The following is a 27,560-nucleotide window of genomic DNA, read 5'->3' on the forward strand; positions in this document are numbered from 1 at the left end:
TTGCAACAACCAAGCATTCCCACTTCCCATTTTTAATATAAGAAGAGCCTGAAATCTGACTTGGGGTGATGGTTCCCCAGGACATTATTCTACCAATTCTCAGGTGGCTTTCCAAATTAAAGTCGCTATTTCTTGCCCCCAAAACCTGGTCTCCTGATTTATTGGCCTGTAATGCACGAGCAGAACAAGCCTGGACTCGGAAACACAGACATTGAAAGTACCCATTTGGTATATTAAATGACCTGCTTCTACTCATCTTCCTGACGTTTTATTCTCTTGACCACTCCTGCTATGTTTATGAAAAACCTGTCATGTGGACACATTTCCACCTCTAGCCACTACCCTTCCAGGTAAGAACTGATGCCAAGAAGGCAATGGAAGTTGCTAGAAGGTATTACCTGGACAAAATAGAGCAGAAGTGGGTTCTGGCTGATGTTCAGGACCAGGCTGGAACACCTGACAAGATGTTATAAGTACGGCTAGACAGCTGGGCACCAAAGAAGAAGCTTCTAAACTTCCATGAGGGACTTGTTGGATAGGAATGAAGAGTCCCAGACTATAGCTCGGATCCCACCACGAGCTTCCTGGGTGAGTCTGGGCAAGTAATTTAAAATCTCTAGACCCGTGCTGTCCAACATGGGAGCCACAAGCAACATGCAGGATTATGAAGTTATTCTGTAGCCAGACAGAATTATAAAAAGACATTTTATTGCAAAGGCCCAGCAGGTATAATATTTAAAAACGTTATTGGTTATCTTGACCTAACGAGTTATTTTTGTATGTGTAGGTTTCTGTGGTTTGTAAGGCCTGTGACTAATGATTCCGTTACAGTGAAGTATTTTGAAATTATAAGTTACTGGACACAGTACCCTCATATCAGAGTTGAAAAAAACTCATCCACATAAGCAAGGTGATCTGACTTATTAGTTATGAACAGGGGCTCTGGGGCCATCCTGCCTGAGTATAAATTCTCACTCTGCCTCCAGGGGGTTCTGTGTGAATCTTGGACAAATTATTGTTGTTTTTGTTGTCGTTGTTATTATTTGTGCCTCTTTTTCCTTACCTTTTAAGTAGCGAGGAATATGTAGACTCTATCTCCTACAGTGTTGGCAGGATTAAATGAGTAAACATCTGTGCTGCCCACTTCCCTGGGTTTCAGCATTCTCCAGGCAATCAGTGCCAAACTCAGAGGCATTCTCCACTGTCTTCGTCAGTCTGGGATGCTGTAACAAATTACCGTGGGTCGGGTGGCTTAAACAACCAGCATATTCCTTATGGTTTGGAGGCTGAGACTTTCAAGGTCAATGTATCCTTGAGAGGATTGCCAGCTCGAAGATGGCTGTCTTCCCAATATCTTCATATCCCAGAGAGCAGAGAGAAGCAAGCCCTCTGGGGGCTTGTATAAAAACACTAATCCCATTCATGAGGGCTCTACTCTCATGACCTCATTTTATCCTACTAATCACCTCCCAAAGGCCCCACTTCCCAATACCATCACCCTGGGAGATGGGGTTTCGACATATGGATTTTGAGGGGATGCAAACATTCAGTCCACACATCGGCTAAGTCTCCCCAACATGCAGTCATCAAACCTGTAGCTAATTTCAAAGTAATATTTATGTCTCTCTGCCCATTTCCATTCCTACATCCACTATCACTGAAGCCCTGTTACATTTTATTCCTTATTTTTCTTGTAGAGATTTAATTGATTCCTCTAACTCCAATGCTCCCCTCGCTCCAGTCTGCTTAAAAGCCCTGCCAGGTAGGTCTTCCTTAAAACACCTTCCCACTTCACCTGGTGGTTTTTTAGTTGTAAATGTCAGAATCCTCTCCACACCCCATCATATACCTTTAATCCGTTACACTACGGCTCACTATGTTATTTTCCTCTTCCCAATGTAAGAAATTTCCGTAAGCTTAATAGCTTAAACCAGCACAGATTTATCACCTTATGGCTGTGGAGGTCAGAGATCCAACACAGTTCTCATTGGGCTAAATTCAAGGTAGAAGCAGGGTTCCTTCCTTCTAGAGGGTCTAGAAGAGAATGTTTCCTTGTTGTTGTTGTTGTTTTCTTCCAGTTTCCATAGGTCACCCACCTTCCTTAGCTTGTGCCCCACGACTTCCTCCATTTTCATGGTCAGCAGCCTTTCTGAACATTGCTCTATGGCTACACCTCCCTCTGATTTTAAACTCAGCTGGGAAATGTCCTCCATTTCAAGGACCCCTGTGATTACATTCGGCCCACCTGGACAATCCAGGCTACTCACCCTATTGTCTCATCTCAGGATCCCCTTGTCCCATCCCATTCAGGCATTATGAATGTGGCTGTGACACTCACCTTGTGTAACATTTCCTCTCATGAGCATTTTATGGTTCAAGGCACATATGAATGACTTTTTGTTTTTCTTCCTTAGCCTTTCTACATTCAGTATGTCTGGTGAGATTATATGAATCCTTTTAATTTGTCCCCCTGCACTAATCTTTAATAATGTATCATGGGTTTAAAATGCTAACTGATAGACAATTTAGAAGACAGAAATCCTCTAAGATTTTTGTCCTAAAATATCTGTCATGCATTTTGCCATGTACAATAACATGTCACAGGTGGCTACCCTGTGGCCGGGGAGGGACATGATTCTGCCATCACACTCCCCTCATTCTCACCAATGTGCTGATCACCTGACCAAGGCTCTATGCTCCCCGCTTCGCTCACTTCCTCCTCCTTTCCATTGACTACCCTGTTCCCATCACTTCCTTCATTCAGCACATCAGGATTTCATGACCACATTCTTCTCTAAATGGAATGGGTATCTTGAATCTAATGTCTGACAACTGTTCTTACTGTATATGCACACACTGACCTGCATATAACCCCGTCCAGCTCTTTATTTTCCTAGAATCTCCCAGAGGAATCAGTTCCATGATGATGGTGATGATGATGATGATACTGACAATGATGACAGAGACCTCTCAAGGATTCTGATAAAGAGGGAATCAATAAAGGGAGGGAATCATTGCAAAATTGCCACAGAGACAGGCTTAAAAGTAAATAACTGCTATAGTGTTTAATGAAATTGACTAATATTTAACTATTTTTAAAAATTTATATCACTGAATTTAAAATTTTAACGGGAATTCTCATTCACCAGTAACCAAGATTCAACTCTAGGACCAAAGTCTAAGGATTTTGATCTTCTAACAAATTGTCCACTAGCCTTTTAAACACGTGATCCTTTTAAAAAGCTTAGTGCTGGGCTGAAAATAAGCAGGATTCATATAATCTCACCAGACACAGTGAATGTGGAAAGACTAAGGAAGAAAAACAAAAAGCCATTCATAACTTCTTGAACTTCACGTTGCTCACAGGAGAAAATTTTAGCCAAGTTGAGTGTCACATCAACATGACGCTTGAGTGGGATGGGGAAGCTGATCTTCCTCATCAGACATTTATGCTGATTTGTTAGATGCCAACACAGTTTCCTCATTGGATTTGCTTCTAACAAGTATGGAAGAATTTACGTTCTACCAATAGCAGTCTAAACATTTTCCCCTGCTGTCAGGTCTCTGGACTGAATGTTCCCACAAGAAGGACATGAATATGCTTCATAGGGAATTCTTCCTGAGAAGCAACAGGATTTTCGATGGCAGAACTGCAGGCCCCCCATGGAGGGCTGGAGGAGGGCTACAGGGGGCACTGGAAAAACAGCAGGAGTGAGTTCAGATACTACCGCTCAGGTCGCCAAAGACAGCATTGCTATCTCTGAGGATATGACATTCTCCCAAAAGTTCCATGAGTGAAGGTACCTGTGAACACTAAGCAGGTTGTTAAGAAACAGCAGCACATAATTTGCGTCACAACTCAATTACAGTATATTTTGATATTTGGAAAATAATTAGCCCATTGTCCTTTGAAACTGCAGCAGTAGCAATAGAAATAAAAAAGGCTGAGCCGTCTTGGAGACAACAATCAATAAACAATTCTAAATCTGCAGGATTCCTTGACGATATGCAAGCAATGAGCTAGATGTGTCTTGCAGATAGCTCTTACTGCAGGGCGCTGTCCTGCAAAGCATAGAACTAGTTTTCTCAGCAGACAGAGGGAAGCAAGTCAAGATTCCAAATCTTGAGAGATTTACTATATGGCAGGAAAGATCACACAAGTACATCCAGCCAAATATGAATAAATGTAATCAAATATTATCAAATGTGATTGGAGCACAGATGAAACAGAAATTCCTTTCACCTGGGATCTAGAGAGACTTCTTCAGAAAATGTGGCTTTGGAGATGGCCAAAGACATGGGTGGAATTTTGGCAGAACAGGATGTAAGGAATTTTAAAACTGATTCTAAAATTCATATAAAAATTCAAAGGATCCCAAATATCCAAAACAATTTTGAACAAGAAAAACAAAGTTGGAAGACTTGCACTATCTGATTTTCAGCTTTTTTTTTTTTTTTTTAACTACAGTAATCAGAAAGTATGGTGTTGGTGTAAAACAGGAAAATAGAATAATGGAGCAGAATAGAATGTTCAGAACTAAACCAACACTTATATAGACAATTGATTCTCAAAAAGGATGCAGTGGAGAAAGGATCATTTCAACAAGTGGTGCTGGAAGAATTAGAGAGTGATATGCAAAAAAAAAAAAAATGAACTTTGATCCACACCTCACAAAATATACAAAAATTAACTCACAATGGATCATAGATCTTAATAGGAAATCTAAAACTACAAAACAGCTAGGAGAAAAAGCATAGGCTTAAGCTTTATAACCTTGGGTTTGGCAAATATTTCTTTGCTATGACACCAAAAGTATAATCTATTTTAAAAAGGAACTGATAGAGTGAACTTTATCAAAATGAAGACTCTTCAAAGCTGTTCTAAACACTGCTAAGCAAATGAAAAGACAAGCCATAGACAGAAGCTATTTGCAGATCATATATCTGATAAAGGTCTCTCTTTGTATCTGATCCAGAATAAAGAGGTCTCAAAACTCAATAATAATGCAAACACCTGAATGAATGAATGAGACCAGAAAACACACTTCAGTAAAGATATCCAGATGGATAATAAGCATATGAAAAGATGCTGATTAAAGATGCCATTAGTCATTAGAGAAATGCTTTTAAAAACCACAGTGAGATACTAGTACACATACATACAAGAATGAATACGATTAGAAAGACCGACCTTACAAAGTGCTGGTAAGGAAGTAGAGCAAGCAGAGCTGATACACACCACAAGGAATTTACAATAGTACAACCATTTTGGAACAGTCTTTTCCAGTTTCTTTAAAAAAGGTAAATACCTATCTACCATATAACCCAGATATTCCTCATCTGGTGCTTTAGAAAAGAAAAGCATATGTCCATATAAAGACTTGTAACCAAATATTCACTGCAATTTTATTTATAATAGCTCAAGTTGTAAATAACCCATGCATCCATCAAGAAGTAAATGGAGAAACAAATGATGGTCTATCCAAACACTGCTCACAACAAACTATTCAGTAAATCTCAGCACAAAACAATACTCTGCTATAAGACAAATAAGCTATTAATACAGCAACACAGATGACTCTCAAAATAATTACACTGAATGAAAGAAGTCAGACAACATAGAGTAGATACTGCATGAATCCATTCATACAACGATGTTGAAAATGCAGACCAATATGTTGTGATGGAAAGCAGATCAATGGTTTCCAGGGGAAGAGATGGGGAGGGAGGGAGGGACAACAAATGGCAGGAGAGAAGCTTTGTGGGTGATGGGTATGTTCACTCTCTTGAATGTGGTCATGGTTTCTTGGGGATATACTTATGTCAAAACGTATTAGCTGTACACTTTATACGTGTGAAAATTACTTTGCCAAGTATACCTCAAAGCTGTTTTAAGAAAAAAGGCACTTCAGTCCTGATCCACCTCAGCGCCTGATTGGAGCGACATGATCAGTCCCTCACCCTGTTTGCCTAACAGGAAGGTAGAAAACCTCTCACGGAAAATATCATATGGATTTTTCATTTGCAATGTCTGCCATGTAATAAAGAATTTCAAGACATGCAACATGTCAAGACTATATAACGGATAATATGAGAATAAGAAACATTAGACAAAGGATGCAAACCCCCAGGTGATGTAGGCATCAGAGTTACCAATAAAGGCTATAAAATACTTTTAATATATTCAAGAAAATAAGGAAATTATGGGAGAATAGACAACAGGGTAAAGACTTTCACCAGAGAAATATACTGGAATGTATTTTTAAGAGAAATCAAACAGATACTCGAGAACTGAAGCTTTCAGCTCTGGAAACAGGTAAACAGAGCTAATTAGGATCCCTTTTAAGTAAAACTTTCAGTAATGCCAGGTAAAATACAACAACAAATGTAACACAGAGCTAACTATGGAAAGAGAAGTTCCCAGGTGACAATACAAAGAGGACACTTAAAGCCCAGAGTGGTAATCTTGTGAGCTGATGCCACCACACCCTGCAGGGAAGGGGTTTTAATCTGCGCATAAATAGAGATACAATGTCCATTTAGGAAAAAGGGTCCATACCAGATGTAGAAGACTCTTCCTTTATATCTATATAGTCAGAGACAGAGATGTAAAGTGGCAGCAGAGGTCACAGTGACACAGGGCCCTGGGCCAAGGAGTGTGAAGACCTCTGCAAGCTGGGAAAGGTAGGAAGACGAATCCCTCCCTAGAGCCTCGGTGTGGAACGTAGCCTTGGCCACACGTAGGTTTTAGCCCACTGACAATGACTTTGCACTTCTGCACAATAGAACAGTGAGATGATGAATGTGTATTGCTTTAAGCCACTGAGTCTGTGGTCCTTTGTTACAACAGCAACAGGAAAGAAACTCAGGAACCAACATGAACATGAACCCCAAGCTGCCTGCTGTGCTGGCAAGAAGTTCTTTGTCTCTGAACCTGGGGGAGTCTCCTGTCTTCTGGCAGCATCCACAAACTACCTCATGCTAACTTGACAGCTTGCAGAGGGTTAAATCTTAACCCTGCACAGTTCTTGATATTTAGTTAATAAAAATGATGGTGTCATCATGGGTATTTTTCCATCTTTTAAATACCCTTCAGTCTTCTAATAAAGCTACCTCTAATTGAGAGACAGTGTAAATAGTTTTCAAACTTCATAATAAATAACTGTGGTTTTATTTGGTTACTTAAATTATGAGTAATAATATTCACATTAGTAAAAGTTATTAAAATCAACATTGTTTAATGAAAATATCATTTCTTTTTGCATGAACATGTATTAACTACAATAAATGTTCCATGCTTTGTTCTACGATTTACTGTTAGAGCCTGAAAGAATAATATTTTCCTCAAAAGATATTATGGCAAAGGGATTTCTTTTGGTGGAACAGTTCCTACATCAAATCTGGTGCATGGCTCAGGCCACTGGGAACCTAGAGATGATAGATATTAGGAGGCATTATAAACACAAAATGATTTTTAAAGGAATTAAACAACTGGATGTGTGAAAACAAAGAATCTGAGAATATTCTAGTGAAATAAATGTATTTTTCAGCTTAAGCAAGACACTGGGTGAATAAATCTAAAATGAAAAAACCACCCAGAGATCAGCAGTGAGTCATGCATGCAGTGTGACTGATCAAAACCAAGTTGTTTCCAAACCAGTGTGCAGGCTTGATGCCTTCATGAATCAAGTCTGTGTGGCACCAGGTCACCTCGAATACATGTTGATGAGGTATTTATAAGCCCTTCACCATCCCAGCACAAAGCCCACACATGAGCCACAAGACCATCACCTACACATCTGCAAAAGACACAGCATGGTGTATAGCACTTTTCTTGTTCAGTAGCCGGTGGCAGGGCACTGTGAGCAGACAGAGATACAGGGACACAGAGACACAGAGGCACTTCCCCTCACTCAGCTGATAACCTTCCGTGCATTCCTGGGGACAGGATTGTCATAAAATGCAGCATGGATTGATCCTCCTCCTAGGAAAGGAACGGTAGGTCTGTCCTCAGGTTGGAGCAAGGGTGGCCGGAGGATCTCAGAAGAGCTGTTTCAGCACAACCAGTAGAAATGTCGGCCACCGTGACCACGAGAGACAGGTCTCCTGCCATCCCGGTAGGCACTTGGGCTCCTGACAAAAGCTGGGCTCAGTAAAGGCTTGAGTAGAAGGCACAGACCTGAGGGATGCCCCAGCAAGAGACAGGAGGTAGGGCCTGGTTTATACTGCTCTGGGTGTATCCCAGCCTCATCCGAATACGAAATCAGAAATTTGCAAAACAGCAGAGCTGGGATGGATCATCTGCTCCAGACTCCTCACCTTACAGTTTAAAGGGTGGCAGCCCTGGGAGGCAAAGCAACGTGCTAAAGGCAGAGCGTGGAAGTGGCAGCGCCAGATGAAAAGCACCATGGCAACCCCCGTTCAAGGCCGCTGACACTGGGGACGGGGCCAAGGTTTCCAACGAGGAGAATGAGACAGTGTAAATACTTTGTTCCCCCCAAAACCCCAAATGTTTACTAAGGCACAAAAACTCACCTTAACTAGCTCTCTTCTGAGGGGGCTCTCTTCTGTCTCCGTCTTTCTGTCTGTCTCCATTTCTCTCTCTCAGACACAAACACATACAATTTTGTGAAAGGGGACTTCCTGCCATACAAAGACAGACTTCACATCTTCAGAGAAACACTTGACAAAGCACATTTCCAATTCAAGTCTTTGTGTGAGGTCTGGGCAACTGGCTTATTTTCTAGAACAATAGGTGGTTCCAAAATCAGGAGATCATCTTCCCCAAAGGAAGAGTTCTGGTCCGTGTTGATGAAGCTGGGGGTGTCACATTTCAAGAGCCCGTTCGGCTCCTCCTCTGGCCACCTGCTGCATCTGATGGCTTCCTGGAGCCGAACATCACTGTCAAGGGCTATGGTTGGGATACCAGCTTTGGCCTTGTCCAAGCGGTCCACTTCATTGACGTAGCAGTGAAAGAGGGACCTAGATTCGTCATTGTGCTGCCAGAGAACCCCTTGGGCACCAGCGGTCTTCCAAAGTCCGACACAAAGCTGTTCAGTCTGAATCTCTTCTCGGGAGACTCCGCATTGCAATAAAGAAAACCAAAATAAAAGATCGCTCACACTCTAGCTCGGTGACCTGAAGACTTATAGTTTTTGATATCTGCTGAGAGCAAATCCCTGCACAGAGCATGCTGACAAGCACTGGAAGTGAGAGACATCACTTTCGAACACATACAATTACACCCAAGGCAAAAGTCTCGTGAGGGCCCTTGGACCATCCTGAAAAGACATCGCTCCCTGAGAATCCTCAATACTGGTGCATCGCACACCAGTGTTTCTCAGTGGGACACTCAGATCATCTTCATCAGAATTAGTTAAAGTGCTTCTTAAAATGCAGAATTCTGGGGTGCACACCCTCAGAGTCTCCAGAAGTAGGGACCGGCAGTCTGTATTTTCATAGCCACCAAGATCACTAAACATGCTCAGGTTTAGCACCGCGGTCTACTTCGGGTCACCTGAGCATCGACAATGCTGTCTCATGGGGTGGGGGGGGTGCCATATGTGTCAGTGTGCTGTCCTACCCACGTGTCTCCCCTGATTCTCAGAACTGACAGTGCAGTCCCATTGGGCAAGAAATACCACCATTTCACAATGCATACGCAGGGCGCCTGACTGACAGATACAATCAGTGCTAGGAAAGGGGACAAAACTCAGGTTCCTCATCGCTTGTTTCACTTACTGTGGGACAAATGATCAATTCAAGGGTAATAAATCAGTGTATGAGTGAATAACATGACTCTCGTTAGTCCCACGAGTGCCTGGAAGAGCGAGCCTGGGCACACTGAGAATCATAACAGCCCATCTACTTAATTGTCATCCTCCCCAGATTTATGTAAAGGTTACTTCCACCCAGGCAGTGACCCCTGAAGGGCAAGAATCATGTCCGAACACACTCTCAAATCCAGAACAGAACCTGACAACAATTAGGCTCTGGGGTCTGTGTATAGCGAGTGTGGAATCTCAGTGATGCCAGCTCTTAGACCTTGCCTTCCCATCCCACCCCTCACGATATGGCCCTTATGACCAGCTCTCCCGGGGCTGGGGCCACGGAACCCATTTACAGGACTGGAAGAATCTGATCATGTAAACCATCCCCCAGATTATCATCAAGAGTCACCTGCATTTCAGGGATCAGTAATCCCAGAAGTTTTGCAGTTCAGGCAGGTGAGGGATTTTTATATCAGCTCTGTCTTCTACTGTGACTGCCTGGGTGACATCAGACAAGGAATTCTCAAAAGCCTGAGCTTTTCCTTTCAGGAATAATCTAAATAACAAATTTCGTTGACCACTCAACAAGTGTGATGTGAAGATCAATGATTTACACAGGAGTACAACATTCACTAGGTCATGGATTTAGAATCAGAGAAAAATCATTTGAGAAAGATTGACAGAATGTAGCTTTAATGCAAATTTAAGTATTCTTACCTTTCAGTAAATCATCTTCTTCCCCAACTTATCACTTCACCCAAGTTTAAAAGATGTTTGAGAACAGGGATGAGTGTGCCAGCAATCTGGGACCCAATAACCTAAAATGTCACCTAGGAAAAAGAGGGGAGTAACACATTTTTAAAAAGCATGGTGAGGATGGCGGGGCCATCCCCCAACTCCAGACTAAGAAACTCTAAGTAATAGATTTCCTGCCTGCCTGGGGCATCAGGTGATGTGAAAACCCACCCAGAAACCTCACTGTCCAGCAGCTCCTCCGTAACACAGGCTACACTTTCTCAGAATTAAGAATTGGGGCCAGTAACCACTTTGCTGAAGAATAAAGACAAAGAAGAAGAAGAGAGTTCTGCCCCTCCCCAGGGGAGAGCCCAGACCTTGGGCTGCATGCACTGAGCCTACCTCCCAGAAGGATAAACTGGAGAAGGGCGTCCTGCGAAACTGGGACAGCAAATGTTGAGATGGGAACAAACTGACCGGCTGGCCAGGGACAGCCCCCTCCGTCGCTGCCTTGGCGGCTGCCTCCGCCCCCTCAGCACATCCTGCCCACTTCCGGTGGTTAAGCTGTCAGGGAAACAGTGCTTTGCGACCTGGGGCAACAGAGGCTGCCCCCAGGCCAAGCTGCGGGGGAAATGGGATCTAAACCACCAGCTCCCAAGCGGCAAGCTCCATACCCCCGCCAACAACCCGCCGCCCCCGCAGCCTACAGCACCCCCGGGGCAATATGTCCTGGAGAAGGGTGACCCGGGAATGAGGGGCAGCAGAGGCCACCCCCACGTCAGGCCTCCAGAGAGATGGGAGCTTATCCTCCAGCCCGCCAGGGGCAGACCCCCCCTCCTCTCCAACCCCTGATGTCACCGCGCCCACCTCCCAGGAGCAACCTGACCGGGTGTGGGGTTTCAGGCTAATCTTGGGCGGGAGAGGCCGTCCCCAGGCCAGGTCAGGGGAGAGGAGAAGAAGTGGCCCCATTAGGCGGGGCAGCCGGCCGTCGCAGCTGCCTCTGCCCCTCGACAGCATCGCGCCCGCCTGCCAGGAGCAAGCTGACCTGGAGACGGGCATCCGGCTTCTTGGGCAGCAGAGTACACCCCCAGGTTTGGCCGTGGGGAAGAGGAGAGCAAATTGACAGGCTCCGCGCTGCAGGTCCTCTACCCCTGCCGTCGCCTCCCCCACACTTTAAAGGCACTTCCCAGGGCGCCCCTCCCCCAGCAGGCTAAATGGGACAGGTGTGTCTGGTGATCTGAGGCAGGAGAGGCCACTCCCACACCAGGCCATCGGGGAGACGGGAGCCAATCCACCAGCTCCCCAAGGCAGCCCCCTACCCCCACAGCAGCCACCGCTCCTGCCCCCTGACCTCACGGTGGCCGCCTCTAGGGAGCAGGCTGACCTGGAGATGGACGTCCGGCGAACTAGGGACAACAGGGACCGCCCCCAGGGCAAACCATGGGGAGAAATGGGAGCAAATGGACCGGCTCCATGGGAAAACCTGCCGCTGCTGCCACCACCCGCAACGTAACACGCCCGCCTCCTGGGGCCAGGCTGACTAGGATACACGTGTCTCTTAACCCAGGGCAAGAGACACCGCCCCCAGGATAAGCCGCGGGGAAGATGAGAGCAAATGTGCCCGCTCCCCCGCTGCAGGCCCCCGACCCCCGCCACCCGTGCACCCTGACTACCCTGCCTCCCGCCCCCAGCAGGCAAAGTGGGAAAGGGTTGTCCCGGGACCTGGCGCAGCAGAGGCCGCCTGCAGGCCACGCGGCACAGACATGGGAGCTAATCCTCCAGCTCCCCCGGGGCAGCCTCCCTATCCCCGCAGCCACCACCTTCCCAGCCCCCTGACTGCACCGCACCCATCTCCCAGGAGCAAGCTCACCTGGAGTCGGAACTCAGGCAAATCTCTGGCGGCAGAGGTCGCCCCCAGGCCAGGCCGCGGGGGAGAGAAGAAATGGAGCAGCTCCCTGAAACGGACCCCAACCCCCAGCCGCCGCCGCCGCCGCCGCCTCCCAGGACCAAGCTCACCTGGAGACCGGCGTCCCGCCTCTACGGCAGCAGAAGCCGCCCCTGGCTCCGCCGCGGGGGAGAGCGGAGCGAATTGACCGGCTTCCGTGCGGCAGCCCCCCTATCCCCGTGGGCCCTGCACCTTAACGACACCGCCCCCACTCCCCACTCAGCTTGCTGAGTGGGACAGGTGTGTGCAGCGACCTGGGGCAGCAGAGGCCGCTCCCAGGCCCGGCAGCCGGGAGAAGGCAGCTATTCCATCAGTTCGCCAGGGGCAGCCCCGCTCCGCCCCCTTGCCGCTGCCACCGCCCCCTGACCTAACCGCCCCACCACCCAGGAGCAAGCTTACCTGGAGTCCAACATCTGGCGAATCTCCGGCGGCCAACGCCCCCCCAGGCCAGGCTGCAGGGAAGAGAAGAAATCGACCGGCTTGCCCGGGCAGCCTCCCACCCACCGCCGCCGCCGCCGCCGCCGCCGCCGCCGCCGCCCCCTCCGCCACCCCAGACCATTGCACTAATCTCCCGGGGTCAGGCTGACTGCGAGGATGTGCACTTGCCTTCTGACCCTGGCCACGTGCCTGAGCACCTTCCTGCACCCCTACACTCCCTGTACCTCTGCACCCCTGCCACTCTCTGCCCTTCCGCACTGCCTGCACCCCCGCATCCCCTGAACTGCCTGCACCCTCCACAGCCCCTGCACCCCTGCCACCACTTACACCTTTGCACTGCGTACACTCCTGCACCCCTGCTTGTCCCACACACCACCTCTTGGGCCTGTGGCAGAGTCTCTGCTGTTAGACCAATGCACAGGAACTCACATCTTTGCCAGTATATGATGCATCAGTGGACGTCTGGGGTTGGCTGCAGGAAGGTACATGTTCCCGGTCACTAGCCTGGGCCACTAGGGTGATCTCTGTGAAGTCACCCAGGACGGGCTCAGAGATGCTGTTCTCTGGGAAGAGAGGAGTTGAAACCGGTCTTGAGGGCAGAGCTGTGCTCACCAGGTCGTCCACGCTTCATGTTTTACACGGGGTTTCGGAGAAGTGAAATTGATCCTGCCAAGTAAGACCGGCCTGCTGTGCGCCCACCTCAGTCCTGGGCTCTGAGGCAGACCGACTGGCTCCTACCATCAGGACAGAGTTTGGGCACCTGAATTGTCCCTTGGAGGCATCCTATCACTTCTCAGGAAGAAGTCTGGCTGCTTCCACCCTATGGCCCTCCCTCCCACTGTGCTGGCCTCAGGAAGGTTCCTTATTTGGGGAAGAAGGCTGCCCACCCCCTACCCCACCCCTCACCTTTCTCTAACCCAGGCTGGTGCTTTCTCTGCCCTTCAGAGTCTGGAAAGCCATTTCTCTTCAGGTATGTCCCTTCTGAGATGGACTTGCTTCCACTCAATTCTAGGCGAGGATGCACCATGGAATGCACTGGGTAAGAGAACCAAAATAAATAGTTTCTTCTGTGAGGTTTTCTGTTTATCTACTGGGGCTGGGCTGTGTGTAGTTTGCTACAGCTATTCGTGCGAGAGGCTAAAGCCAACCGTGTGTCCTTGTTTTCATCTCCCCGCTGTCTTTGGGTTTTCCCTAGACACTCCTGAGACATTTACTTCTTTTAATTTTATTCCTGTTATTACACAGGGGCCCTACTGACATGGAGGTAAGGTGTTGGGGGAGCGGGACAGAGCAGGGCATTTGTAGTCCTGTGATTAGTTCTCATTGAGCCTGTGCCCTGAGCTGTGACCTCCACAAGTGTGTCTCTTTCCCCCACCCCAATTTGGGTGACACAGAAGGTATTTCCCTTCCCCCAGGTAGGTTAGGCTCTGGTAAAATAATTTCTCATTAAAAAAAAAAAAAAAAAACACAACCCCCCACAATGGAAGAGAATGTTCTGGTTGTATTTCAATAGAGCTATTTTTTCCTCTCCTGGCAGGAACCATGAGGAGTTTTCCTATGATCTTCACTCTGAGAACAGGATACGGTCCTGGAGGTAAAATGCATGAAAAAGAGCAGGGGGCCCCTCTGACTGGCCCCCTGGAGTTGTCACACTCGGACTTCCCCACGCTGAGCCTCCAGCTGGCCTCAGGGACCTGTTAAATCTGCCTGCCCCCGGGGTTCTTACAAAAGCGGGTTCTGCCCTGGGAGCTGTGACTCTCCAAGCCTGCCCGGCTGCCTCTCTGTGTTGGGAGCAGCTTTCCCCCTCAGTTTTCTTGTGGATCTAAGAAGAGCAGTGGGTTTGCAGCTCCCTCAGCTCTGGTGTTGTTTTCAGGACAGAAGGAGCAACTTCTGAGCTCCACACGAGCTGGACCAGAGGCTGGAAGCCTCCCCTCCTCTGCCTCCATGCAGACAATCAGTGGCTGTGGTTCTGGCCGAGTTTCTGAAGATGTGGATTTAAACACACACATCCCAGCCCCCACAGGAGCACACAGTCCCATAAATCCCTACAACTTCCACTGGTAACTACGGAACTGATGAGGACACGGGTTTCGGGGCTGCAGAGGCCTGACTGCATGACTTTCTCCGTGGCCTATTAATGTGGTTGTTATGGGCCTTGTCTGAAGTGGCTTGCTTACCGCACCTGGTACATGGGAAATATAAAATAAGTACTAGAACCTCCACTTTTTCTCCCTCTTGGGCCTTCCAACCTAAAAAGTAATACGTGAACTCAGACGGCCTAGTCACCACAATGAGGTCCGACAAGCCCGGCTCTCCTGAGTGATGGACACTGACTTGCGCATTAACTTGGAACAGTAGGGGAACCGCCTTCCTCTAACTGGGCCTCTCCCCACACCAGGCACGCCCTCAGCTGAGAAGGGGCCAACTCCCCCATTGAGGTGTGTGCTGGTGGCTTCAGTGTGACCTGGCCCTGCCGGGACATGAACCTGCAGTGAGGTGGAGTGTCAGGAGGAGGGGGGTCCCTGCTGGGGCAGCAGGGGGCCCGGTAGCACCCTGCGCAGCCTGGTGCCTGGGGCTCCCCAATATCTCCTACGGCCCCCGGGTCGGCTCTGGTCTGGGCCACTCCATGCACCCTCCCAGTATCTTTTCATTAAGTCCCTTTTTTGCTTTTATCAGCCAGAGGTGGCTTCTGTTGCTTGTTCAGTGAAACAGTGCATCAGGAAACCAGACTATTTCTAAGATCAGTAAAATACGAACTTTGGTCAGCTCGCCGGGCAGACCGTGCAGCACAAATTCCCGCACAGGGCTGTGCAAATGCCTTACGTGAAGGGTCCTCATCATCTGTCTTCAGAGATACAGAAGCTCGTGGTTCAGGTAAAACCTCAGGGAGGGATTGAGGAATCCAAAGCTGGTTGGTTTCAAAGACTAACCGGTCAGACCAGACCCCTGAGCTGTGGTCAGAAGCCTGGCTCAATGTCACGCAGACTCAGCACCCTACGTGTCCGGTGGGGCCGGTGCTGTTTCCTTTACAGGCTCTCGTTGGGGAGTCACTGTAGCCCCTTACACTCAGCAGGGAATCCAGCCCTCTTAGCCCCCACCCTGAGTGTTCCATGACACAAATCTCGGGAGTGTTTAATTTTCATCTTTGTTTAGGAGGATGAAGCTGGGGCAAGAGGAGAGATAAATTCATACTTAGTGACACCAAGTCACAGCCAGTACCTCCTCCTCGGAGAGCTATGTGCTCCCACAGTGGTGGCTGGGGGGCTGGGCAGAGCCCCTCCTCTGGTCACAGAGGGACTCACTCCTCTGACTGCAACTGATGGGTTGGACAACCAATCCAGAGGGGACAGAGCATCTTTCCCGGGAATTTGGAACTGACACACAGAAATTAATTTCACTCATCTGGGGATTGGGAGGAGGGTGGGAATCAAATGAAACCAGAGCAGGAGAGAAAGTTACAAGTGAATGACAGAGAGACAGAGAGACTGAACTTGTGAGAGTAAATAGTGTGAAGGAAGGATTACAATCAGGGCACAGAGGAATTCCAGCTCCTGGCAGTCTAGTGTGTCCCAGCCCACCAACAAACCTGCGGGATGGTTAACATCATTCCAGTTTTGCAGATTAGGAAACAGGCTGAAAGAGACGGGGGTTGGCTTAGGGTGCACAGTTAATTTAATTGCCACTGGACCCCTCACTTCCCACTGCCTGAAGGCACCGTGATCCTCACAGGGACCCTGCAGTGCTGACAGCCTAGCACCCTGATCAAAGGGACCCTGCGGGAGTGGGAACCTCTCTTGAGTTTGGAGAGTTCCCTGCACCGAGATTCCATGCATCAGCCGGCTCCCGCTCACCCCAGGTTAACGTCCCCCCAGCTGTGTAGTCCCCCGACCCGCTTCCCTCCCTGCCAGGCACCCCCGTCCTTACCACCGAGTGTACTGCAGGAATTCAGGCACAGGGATGCCCAAAGCAACACGAGCCCACCGGCTGTACAAACAGCAGACTCCCAGCCCCACCTGGGCTCCATGGGGATAGTAGGTGTCCTCACCTTTCATGTACCTAAGGCAATCTGTTTCTTCAGCTGGAGGCTATAGAGAAAAATAAAAGGTCCAAAACTTTGTTCAGTGAGGAATTCCTCCAAGGACCTGACTTCAGTGTCTACAACCAGTTGTGCTGGCCGCTCTTACCCCCGGACTTTGGGTGAGGTGGATTATTGATCAGCACAATCGCCGGTGGCCCAGCTCCTGGGCTTGGCTGCCCAGAGGGGGCTGGGGGAATGGGTAAGGCCAGGGCACTCAGGAAGAGCACAGAGGACCTGACATCTCGCCTCCGCAGTTGTAAACCCTTCCCCAAATCTCAAGGCATCGGACAGAGTGCAGCCACCACAATAATGAGATGTTCCCATCTCTTCACTCACTCCTGTTGGTTCACTTACGTGCTGAGCATCCCCTGGGTCACAGGACATGACACACAGGATGGCCGATGGGACAGGCTTGGTAATTCCCCCTGGATCCTGTTCAATCTGATGGAAGAATGATCACTCATAAACGGTTTCTCAAAAGGATACATAGACAGGAGACAAACTGCAGAGTGAATCAAATTTTAAAATATAAATGAAGATCCCCCAATCTCCCCGCATAAGGTTAACAGCATAAAGAAAATAGATCTTGCCTTTGATCACCAAGGAAGTTGTCACCCTCTCTCAGGAGGAAAGGAGAGTTAATCTTTAAGCAGGACACAGAAGTGCTCCATCGAATTGGACCAGGACCTCTTCATTCATTCAGCAAATCTGTATAAGCTCCTACTACTTATGGGAATCTAGTAACTATACCCATTCCCAAGGCTCTTGGGCTTTATTAGTCAACAAAATAGACACGACTCCCCATCACTGGGGGCTCAGAGTTTTAGCAGAGAAAACAGGCAACATGATGGGGGTAGCAAGAGCTTGGGGAAAAATAAGAGTGATATGAGCAAACTCAGGTGATTGTGGTGGGGTGGGAGGCAGGCAGGAGGGAATAAGGCAATCCTGGCAGATCTCAAGGAGTAATGAACTTGAAGCAGAATAGATCCGGAGGAAGAAGGAAGAGCCGGAGCCAGAGGCCCCCAGAGTGATGGGGAGAGTGTGGGCGGAGAGGCAGAGCAGGCCGGGTCCTCGAAGACTTTGGGACGACTTTGGCTCCTAATGGAATGGTGACCCTTTTAGTGAGTTTTGATGGGATGGGTGATGTCCAATTTATGCTTTTGTTTTGGGTTTTCTTGGGAGGAGGTTAATTTATTTATTTTAGTGAAGATGCTGTAGTTTGAACCCAGGATCTCATGCATGCTAAGCATGCACTGTATCACTGAGCTACACCCACCCCCTCAATGTATGCTTTTATAGGCTCCCTCTGACTCTGTGTGGATGAGATTGTAGAAAAGCAAAGATGGAAGAAGTAGGCTAATTGGTGTCCAACAAGGGGTTGAAGGTGGCTCCTAGGAGGGTGGGGAACAGGGAGTAGGTGGTTAATGAATTCAGAGTAGCCAGAATTTTCTAACAAGCTGGATTTGCTGTCTGTGTGTGTGTAAGAGAATGAGAGAGAGAGAACATGGTTCCAATATCTGGACCTGGTAAATGGGATGGATGTCCTCTCCATCCACAGGGGATGGGACAAGATGGGGCTGAGCAGGTGGAAAGGGGCTGGAATCAGCTCAGTTCTTCAATGTCATGGTTAAGGAGTCTATGAGATATTGCCACAGAAATGCCTAATAGGTAGAGGAGTCGGGTTTTTTTTCTTTCTTTTTAACATTAAAAAATATAATTTAAATGTATTAATTTTATTATGTGAATGGATTTGGAATTTTATTTCATGCCAAGTTATATGTTATAATAGCCAAATGGAAAATATATCAGAAAAGGGGAGAAATGAGGGCTTTCACATAAACTGACTGTCCATAACGTAGGTAAAATTTCAATGAAACCGTCTTCAGTGCAAAAACCTCATCTTGGTGTTACATAAAATTAAATGAAAAAGGACTATGTTGATGTATCATTATTTCATGTTACATAGTAGCCCCAAACAAACACACTGTTTAACTATGAGGCTTGTAGAAATACTATTCACTTTATTGACATAAATACAGAAATGCAGAAAGGTTCTAAGGTAGAATAAGCATCTTAGTGGAAATAATAGAGATCTGAGCATTTCACATGATATGTATGGACTGATTCAAAATTTGGAAAAGTAATTTACACAGTAGAACATATGTATGAATGTGAAAGCAAGATGAACGAAAGAAAAAGAATATGAGTATCAGGGAGAGAGTTCCAAATGGAAAAGGCCAATCAGGGAGTTTTGGACAAATCGAGAAATTGATGGCATGTCAATTTCCAAGTCTGGTTGCTTCCACCAAAAGTATAGCAGTGAGAGAGAGGAGAGACCCAGGACCCAACTCCGAGGCACATTCGCAGTAAATATTTGGAAAAAAGAGGAGACGTTGGCAAAAGACCAGCCAGTGGATCGAAAGCAGAGCGATGGGCTGGAGGCCAAGTGAAGCAGGAACACGGGGGAGGAGAAATGGAAGAGCTGGGTCAAATGCTGCCAAAGGGCCACGCATGATGAAGACTAAAAACTGACCACTATATTTAGCAACGTGGGGTCACTGATGGCCTTGACAGAGCAGTTTCCATAGAGCGAGGGATCAGGGGAAAAGCCAGAGTGGGTGCAAAAGGGAATGGCTCAAGAGAATATGCAGACAGTGAGTTTAAACGACTCATTAAAGATTTGCTGCAAAGACATGGGGTGGCAATTGGTGGGGGCCAATTAGAGTCAAGGAGTGCTGTTTGTTTCTTTTAAGAGGATGGACTTTTATATACTGATAGGAGCCAACTAGCAGGAGAACAAAATAGATGAGGTAGTGACAGAGAGGATGGATGTGGGAGTGACAGCCCGGAGAAGATTGTATGGATGGGCCCCCTGGTGACTTTTGGATGATCTGGCTTTCGGTGTCACCTGTAATAAGAGGTGGGGCAGCGAGAGTGAGGTCACAGACATCAGAAGGCGAGCGGATGTGCTGGGAGTTGCTGGTGAAAGTTCTCTTCTGTTGGCTTCAGTTTGCTTGGTCAAAGTAGAAAAGTAAACTTACCAGCTGAGGGAAGAGAAGGAAGAGTTACTGGAGTCATGAGCAGAAGATACAAAAGAGCCTTCAGGGACAATGGGACAGTGAAAAGAGCAGAGGGAGACGGGGGGAGTGTGCTCCCAGAAAGTTACGTTTTATCTTTGAGGTCCCCAAGTGTTGGATGTGTGATTGCCCTTCCTGCTGTCTACGAAATAAAAATTGAGTATGGTTCAGGGAAAATGCTATTTCATTCTAAGAGGCTGCCTGTTTCTCAGGAACGGTCATCTTAAACTGCAAACACTACAAAAATGTTGAAAAGAAGAACTTGTGTACCCAATGACCCACTATTTTCTATAAATTTGGTTGCTATTTAGTTCCCCTATCAATACCACAGAACCGATACTGCCTAGGATGGAGATACATCGATGCTTAAATGGAAATGAAATCTGTATCTTTTTCCTAAACTCCATGGCTTCCTTACCATCCCATTCCCCTTGGAATTTAGGGGTGTCCGGTATAAGAAATAAGAAACAGTTTGAGAAAATCCCGGCTCAGAATTACACAGCACAACCTCAGCTCAGAAGTATACAGCCATAAAAATGTTTAGAAGCAAAACTCCATAACTACTCTTAAAGAATTTTGCAAACCTGGGCCTGCCCAGATGTTTCCAAACTGGAAAGGTACTCCAATCAGTTGACCGGTACGGGAACCAGAGGCTGGTCAGCCTTTTCTGTAAAAGCCAGAGAGTAAATATTTTCAGTTTTGCAGATCATTTTGTTGTAACCATGCAGGTCTGCAATAAGAAAGCGAAGAGCACTGGGAGACACGAAACAAATGGGCATGCCCACACCCTCCCTTCCACTCAGGGCAGCTTCTCTGTGGTGGGGAGCTTTGCCACAATGACTTGTTTCTTTGTTTCCATTGGTTTCTTTGTTTCCACCTTACTGCTCAAACTCAGAACTTCAAGTGAGCCTGGTCCTTCAGCATCCATGCAGAAAGAAGGCTGAGCGGGGGTGGGGATCCCACCTGACAGAGAAGAGAGATGGCTTGTCACCATGACATGAGACAATCACACCTTCCGGGGTGAAAGGGAACAAAGATAAGGGAGGGGCACAGCAGTGGGACCCCTGGGTCACCTGCCAGGCTTGCTCTCCCTCCACGGCCACCCTGGGGGCCTGGGTGGTGTTGGAACTCAGCTACAGTGATTAGGCTGAGGGGACTCAGGATAAAGGACCCTCCGTCTCCACACCGGGTTCCAAACGCAGCCTCTCTAAGTCTACCCTCTGAATTTCTGGAACTCAGCTGGAAGAATACATGATCAGGCCAGACCCAGAGCCCAAGCCAAACACGACAAGGGTCACGTGGGGTTGTAACCCGGTGCTCAGCGGTCGGGGTCTCCTTGCAAATCTGCAGAAATCCCTGTTCTGCCTCATTCCTGGGAGAAACCCCACATCTCTTCCTGCTCTGTCTGTTCTTCTCTTGAGGCTATTGTCCTGGAGGGATGCAGAGTCCTTGAACCTGGCCCTCCAAACGTACATAAGCAGCCTGTTCAATAAAACAAATTATGCACTTTTTCACATTTGCCAGTTTTTTGATTCCAGAAAGGCTGCGGGACTCTTTCTCACTGTCTCCTGTGCCCCCACCACTTGGTGGCCCTCTCCTCATGGAAACACGATTTCCCACAACTGCACCCTGCCTCCCAGCTTGTCAGAGGGGAGTGACCCACAAAGACACAGGTGTTTGTGAGGATCCTGTCCCCCAGCAGAAAGCCTACTCCTGGAGCCACGGACAGGGATCTGGCCTCCTGAGCCGCTCAGCTCTAATTGAAAGCCTAAACTGGGGACCCCGAACATTGCTGACTGACTTTCTGAGTCACCTGGGCTGGAAGGGCCTGATTTTTCTTTCCAAGAATGGATGTAGCACAGCCTCCATTTTCAGGGCTGACATTCATGACGTATCTAGTTCCCCCAAATGCACCCCAGGAAGGAAAGGCCCTTCCATCCCACTGGTTAGAAACCCAGCCCAGGGGAGTTCCGAAGCACTGCATTGCTGTCAGGTCCAGCATCCCTGCAGAGTGGCCCCTGCCCCTGAATGAGCCCCTTCCCTGGGCCTTCCCTGCCTCGACATGACCACACCCCAGGTGGTGCTGGGGAAGGCAGGGAGTGCAGTGAGGGGAGGGGGGAAGCAGAGCCCCTTGCTCTGGAGTGAGGAGACCACAGAGAAAGGCACACACCACCCCGACCCTATACCCCAAACTCTTAGCCCCGCCAACACAGGGGCCGCTCTGCGCCCTCTCACCGTGGCTCTCCTGTGAGACTACACCCAACCAGACATCTGGCACCCAAGCCCTACCTCCCCTCTTATGACAGATCCCGTCTTCTTGGAAACTGCCTAGCAGCGCGTATTCAAGGCCGGCAGCGGGCCTGGCGGATCTGCACTTCAGGTGCCCTACCTGGCCAGCTGTGCGTGCCTGGGCTCAGTCCTCTATCTTGCCCACCGGTAGCCTGGGTCCACGTCCGGTGCAAGCGGAGGCCACGGAGCCCAGGCTGATCCCCACACACGGACAGGTGAGGGTGCCCCCGCCCCGCTGCCCCGCTGCCCCGCCCACTGGTGGCAGCAACGCCCCAGCCTCCGGCCGGCGCCACCTGCAGGTCAGGACTTCCGCGCGGCCCTGCCCTCCCCGGCCCCGCCCAGCTGTCCCATAAGCCTCCCCCCACCCCCGTCCTGGCTGCGCCCTGGCTCGCATTGGCTCCGCAAGTTCTGCCCTCGCACAACTAGACTCGGGAGGACGCACGACGCAAGCGCTAGGGGAGGGCCCCGCGGAGTTGCCATGGTTACAGGCGCCACGCTCTGCGCGGGCCGGCGTGCGCTTCTGGGGCGGGTAGCGGGCTCCGGAAGTGTGCAGCTGCCCGGGACCATGGCGGTGCTTGCTGCTGGGGATGGCGGCTTGCTCGGCCGGGCGACTAGTTCTGGCCTGGTCAGTCGGCGGCCGACATCCTGTCTGGGGCGGCGTCCCACAGATGGTAAACGTACGTCCGCGCCGTCGGCGGGGCCGGCGGACATGAACCGGGGTGGGATCGGGGTTGGGGCGGTGGCCGGGGAGGGCTGTGGTGCCGGGGAGCGTGTTGGGGCGGGGCGGGGCAGGGCTTGGGCACAGCCTCAAGCTTTCCTCCCCCTCAGGCCCTGGGGCTGGGGCCGCGAGTCTGGGTCGCCCTTGGTGGCCGCGGCCTCCCAGAAACCCCCGGAAAGGGCAGGCGGAGGACCCATCTTAGATGAAGCGGGGCCTTACCCGGGTTTTGAAGAGCCCCAGAATCAGATGTTGGAATGGGGTGGCTTATCAGCCTTGTTTATCTGCAGGGAAATTTCAGTTCCATCCAGATGTTGGTTCCTTCAGTCAACCTCAGGAAAAAGACACAAGGGTCAGTGCCGATAAGCAGTTATCTAGGGCTTGACTCAAAATAAACTATGCGGGGTGTAGGGATGGTAGATGGGACCCTCCCTCTTGAAGTTAGCAGTCTTCTGGGATTAGAGGCCCCAGTTGAGGATTACATCCTCATCTGCAGTAATGGAGCTTGTGAGGAACACACAGAGAAGGGAGGGGTGTGGTGGCGGTAACTCATTACAGAATCCAGGACCCTTGCCTGGCTCTTGTGTAGAAGAGTCTCGCCTTGGATAGGGCAACAGTTATCAAAGTGTATCCAAGGCCCCTGAGGTGCAAGACCATTTTCATAGAAACGCCGGGATGTCACCTGCCTTTTGCACACTCTTGCTCTCCCGAGTTCCTGCGGGGTTTTCCAGGGAAAACCTGGCCTGCGATATCACAAAACAGGGAATGCAGAGGCAGATAGGAGAATTCAGCTCTCACCAGTCCAAAAGAGATTTGCAGAAATTAAAATCACTGCTATTCTTCTCACTAATGATTTTTCTTTTGAAAAATAGAATTATATTTTGTTTAAGAGTATTAATGGTAACATACAGTAGATTGTTAATATTTTTAAGTGAATTCATACACTTTTTCTAACTTCTTATTTAACTTCTAACACAGGAAATATTGATAGATTAAACTCACATAAATAGCAGCCTTTTGGAGTTCTCAGTAATTGTTAAGAGTGTATAGGGTTCTGTAGAACAAGAAGTTTGAGAGCCCCTGGAGAACGGGTGCTCAGATGCTAGTCGGGTGCTTAGTGGTGTTAGACGGATGCCAAGATGTCTTCCGCAACTGCTCCCGGACTTGAAGTAATTGGCCACATGGAGATGGGTGGGCAGTGCCTCCACTTTACAAACCAGAAGCTGCTGAATGTGTCTGGAGTCTAGGCCATGGGCTGTGCAGGGATTCCCGTTGTGTCTGTTCTATCTAAGCCGGGATTCCTGTGCAGAGGCCTGGCCCTGAAGACCCGCTCTCCTTTGCTCCCAGCCAGGTACCTTCTGTGTGACTTCAACCCTCCAGAGGGCTTCAACCTCCGTAGGAACGTCTGCATCCACATTGCCTTCCTCCTGAAGACCCTGCTGAAGATGGAGGAGCCGGTACTGGTGCTATTCCCTTGGGGCCACCTCTACCACTGGCAGAGCCCCGATCCCTGGTCCGACTCCTTTGACCTCCCAAGTCTCAACAGAAACATCCCTGACATTGAGTACGAGCAGTTCATTGCAGGTGAGGTGGTGGTCATTTAACTGGGGCCAGGTGGTCTTTGTTCTGGTTCCGATCTGAACATCGGGCCATCTTACTTTGGGCTTGTCGGTCTGCTTAGGGGCCCTGCTCATGTTTCCTACACTGCAGGTGAATTTGGTTTTTCCATAGTTTTTTCGGGAAGTCAATTTGAAGTGTATGAGCTCTATGTCCCCTCCCCTCTGAAAACCCTGGCCTCCTGGTGAGATGCAGCGGTGACAAGGAGGCCACTGCCACAGAAGCCCTTGTCCCAGAAAGAGTCGCTCTCTGTGCAGTCAGGGCTGTTCTTACCTGTAGGAAAACACGATGTGTGTGGAGCATGGGCCACGTGCTGGAGAAGATATGTAACTGCCCATCCAGTATAATTTGGTCCTACTCAAGCTACCCATTTAAATTTTGTAAGAGGGAAGAGTTCAAGATTTTCTTTGAATAAAGGTATTTAGAGCTTATCAATTTTTTTTTAAATTGAAATGTGTTTGATTTACAATGTTTTGTTAGTTTCAGTTATACAGCTGTTTTGTTAGTTTCAGGTATGCAGCATAGTGATTCAGTTGTACATATACATAGTCTATTCTTTTTCAGGTTCTTTTCCATTATAGGTTGCAAGATACTGAATATTCTTCCCTGTGTTCTACAGTGAATCCTTGTCGTTTGTCTGTTTTACATATAGTAATTTGTATCTGTTAATCCCAAACTCCTGTTTGTTTTATAAGTCTGTGAGTCTGTTTTTTGTTTTATAGATAAGTCCATTTGTATCATTTTTTTAAAAATTCCACATATAAATGATATCATATGATACTTGTCTTTGTCTAACTTATTTCACTTAGTGAGATAATCTCCAGTTCCATCCATGTTGCTGTAAATGGCCTTATTTCCTTCTTTGTTATGACTGAGTAATATTCTGTTATATCTAAATACCACATCTTTATCCAGTCATCTGTCAGTGAATGTTTAGGTTGCTTCTATGTCTTGGCCATTGTAAACAGTGCTCCTGTGGAAATTGGGGTGCAGGTATCTTTTGGAATGAAGGTTCCCTCTGGATATATGCCCAGGACTGGGATTGCTGGATTAGGTGATAAGCCTTTTTTTTTTTTTTTTTTTTTTTTGTCTTTTGAGGAATCTCCATACTGTTTTCCACAGTGGCTGCACCAAACTACATTCCCACCAACAATGTAGGAGGGTTTCCTTTTCTCCACAGCCTCTCCGGCATTTATGGTTTGTGGACTTTTGAATGATGGCCATTCTGACTGGTGTGAGATGATAACATTGTAGTTTTGAGCTGCATTTCTCTGATAATTGAACGATATTAAGCATTTTTTATATGCCTATTGGCCATCTGTGTGTCTTCATTGGAGAATTGCTTGTTTAGTTGTTCTGCCCATTTTTGGATTTGGTTGTTTATTTTTTTCTTATTAAGTTGTATGGACTATTTATATAGTCTAGAAATTAAGCCATGGTCAGTCTCATCTTTTGCAAATATTTTCTCCCATTCCATAAGTTGTCTTTTAGTTTTACTTATGGTTTCTATTGCTGTGCAAAAGTTTATAAGTTTAATTAGGTCTCATTTATTTATTTTGGCTTTTATTTCTGTTGCTTGGGTTGCTTAGATTGCCCTACGAAAACATTGCTGAGATGTATGTCAAATAATGTTTTGCCTATGTTTTCTTGTGAGAAGTTTATAGTGTCGCGTGTAATATTTAAGTCTTTAAGCCATTTTGAGTTTGTTTCTTTTTGGTTTTTTTGCGACTCTATTGTATGCTTTTGATTTGTGGTTACCTTATTCTTCAAATATATCAGCCCATTACTATATCTATTTCCTTTAGACTGATAATCACGTAGGCTCCAACACATCCTAAGAATAACGAAGAAAAAAAAGAAAGAAAAAAATCTACATTTTCTTGCTCCCCTCTCCCATTCCCAACTTTTTTTATTCTGATGTCCTTTTTCATTTTTACATCTTTATGTTTATTCTCTTGCAACTCGTTATTGCATTTCCAACTATGGTTTTCCTGTTTCTATAGCATCCTGCTTCCTTTCTGTTTAGAATAGAACCTTTTAATGTCTCTGTTAGGTTCAATATTGCTGAGTTATCTCACCTCCCCCTCCCCCCTTCCCCCCAGGCCTCTGAATCCTCAGTCCAGGGAAGCTAAACCATTCTAGCCTTCATCGGTTCTGGGAAAGCAATCTTCAGAGTGGGAAAAGACATTGAAAAATAATATTCTGTGAGTTGCATTCTACCCTTGCCCAGAGATGAGAAACATCTGAAGGTGGAGGAAAACAGTTGGAGGTGGGGAACACAAAGTCTTTTCTCCTTTTGCTACTGAAGAAATGATTGCTTTTGTAATTAGTGGTGATGCCCTTTAAATTGGTGAGATCGAGATTCCACAGCTTCAGCGCCTGTGAATAACCAGCTGGGAGAAAGCTCTCTAGGGCCCCTGCAGTGGGAAAGGCAGCCCCTCTGAGCACCTGTTGTTCTGTATTCTTCCTGCCTCCACACGGGTTCCCTAGGCACCGTGCAGGACGATGCAGTTACCCAAGGTGGAGGACGGGGAGACCCCTGCTGTGTGGCGAGCCACAGAAGCCCACACTTGAAGGACAAAATGTAGAGTAGTGGGGCGGTCATAGGAACAGGGGATGGTTGAGACCCAGGATGGTGTCCTGGAGTCCAGCAGCCAAGGCTGGTGGGGCAGATGGGGCCCTGGGGCATGGGCAGTCCTTGAGGGATCTGAAGCAAAGATAGGAACCAAGAGACTGGATTCGTGTGGGGGTACGGCACCCCTTGGAGGCTGCGGGGCAGCTCAGTGGGCCCAGGGGGAGCAGGCACTTCCCCAAAGCTGGGTTGACAGGTCACAACCAACTCACTGGGGACCGAGAGGCACTGAGTCATTTTTAACTTTTTGTCCCTCTTCCTGGA

The 27,560-nt window shown here is 48.0% G+C and overlaps 2 protein-coding genes across 16 annotated transcripts; one reads left to right on the plus strand and one right to left on the minus strand.

The window, feature by feature from the left end:
* Positions 1–1,091: 1,091 nt before the first annotated feature.
* Positions 1,092–22,655, minus strand: LOC141577145 (uncharacterized). 13 transcript variants are annotated; one of them, XM_074361246.1, is made up of 11 exons: positions 20,628–22,296; positions 19,875–20,010; positions 17,321–17,407; positions 16,813–16,973; positions 16,475–16,521; positions 13,795–13,923; positions 13,318–13,451; positions 12,850–12,902; positions 10,488–10,600; positions 8,536–9,079; positions 1,092–1,223 (listed from the first exon to the last, which is right to left on the minus strand). In XM_074361246.1, the coding sequence occupies exons 2-9, from the start codon at positions 19,914–19,916 to the stop codon at positions 10,597–10,599; spliced, it is 657 nt and encodes a 218-aa protein (XP_074217347.1). In that variant the 5' UTR covers positions 19,917–20,010; positions 20,628–22,296; the 3' UTR covers positions 1,092–1,223; positions 8,536–9,079; positions 10,488–10,596. The 13 variants fall into 13 exon arrangements, with proteins under 13 accessions (XP_074217347.1, XP_074217348.1, XP_074217346.1 ...); XM_074361247.1 differs by lacking the exon at positions 1,092–1,223 and adding an exon at positions 5,295–7,428; XM_074361245.1 differs by lacking the exon at positions 1,092–1,223 and adding an exon at positions 5,298–8,004.
* Positions 22,656–22,688: 33 nt separating this feature from the next.
* On the plus strand, positions 22,689–27,544 carry LOC141577146 (GDP-fucose protein O-fucosyltransferase 2-like). Of its 3 annotated transcripts, XM_074361252.1 has the most exons (3): positions 22,689–23,009; positions 24,395–24,631; positions 26,767–27,544. In XM_074361252.1, the coding sequence occupies exons 1-3, from the start codon at positions 22,811–22,813 to the stop codon at positions 26,772–26,774; spliced, it is 444 nt and encodes a 147-aa protein (XP_074217353.1). In that variant the 5' UTR covers positions 22,689–22,810; the 3' UTR covers positions 26,775–27,544. The 3 variants fall into 3 exon arrangements, with proteins under 3 accessions (XP_074217353.1, XP_074217352.1, XP_074217351.1); XM_074361251.1 differs by lacking the exon at positions 26,767–27,544 and having other exon boundaries at positions 22,689–23,003; positions 24,395–25,025; XM_074361250.1 differs by lacking the exon at positions 26,767–27,544 and having other exon boundaries at positions 24,395–25,014.
* The last annotated feature ends 16 nt before the right edge of the window (positions 27,545–27,560 follow it).

The sequence above is a fragment of the Camelus bactrianus genome, chromosome 3 (assembly GCF_048773025.1).
Source record: "Camelus bactrianus isolate YW-2024 breed Bactrian camel chromosome 3, ASM4877302v1, whole genome shotgun sequence".
NCBI classification, from domain to species: Eukaryota; Metazoa; Chordata; class Mammalia; order Artiodactyla; family Camelidae; genus Camelus; species Camelus bactrianus.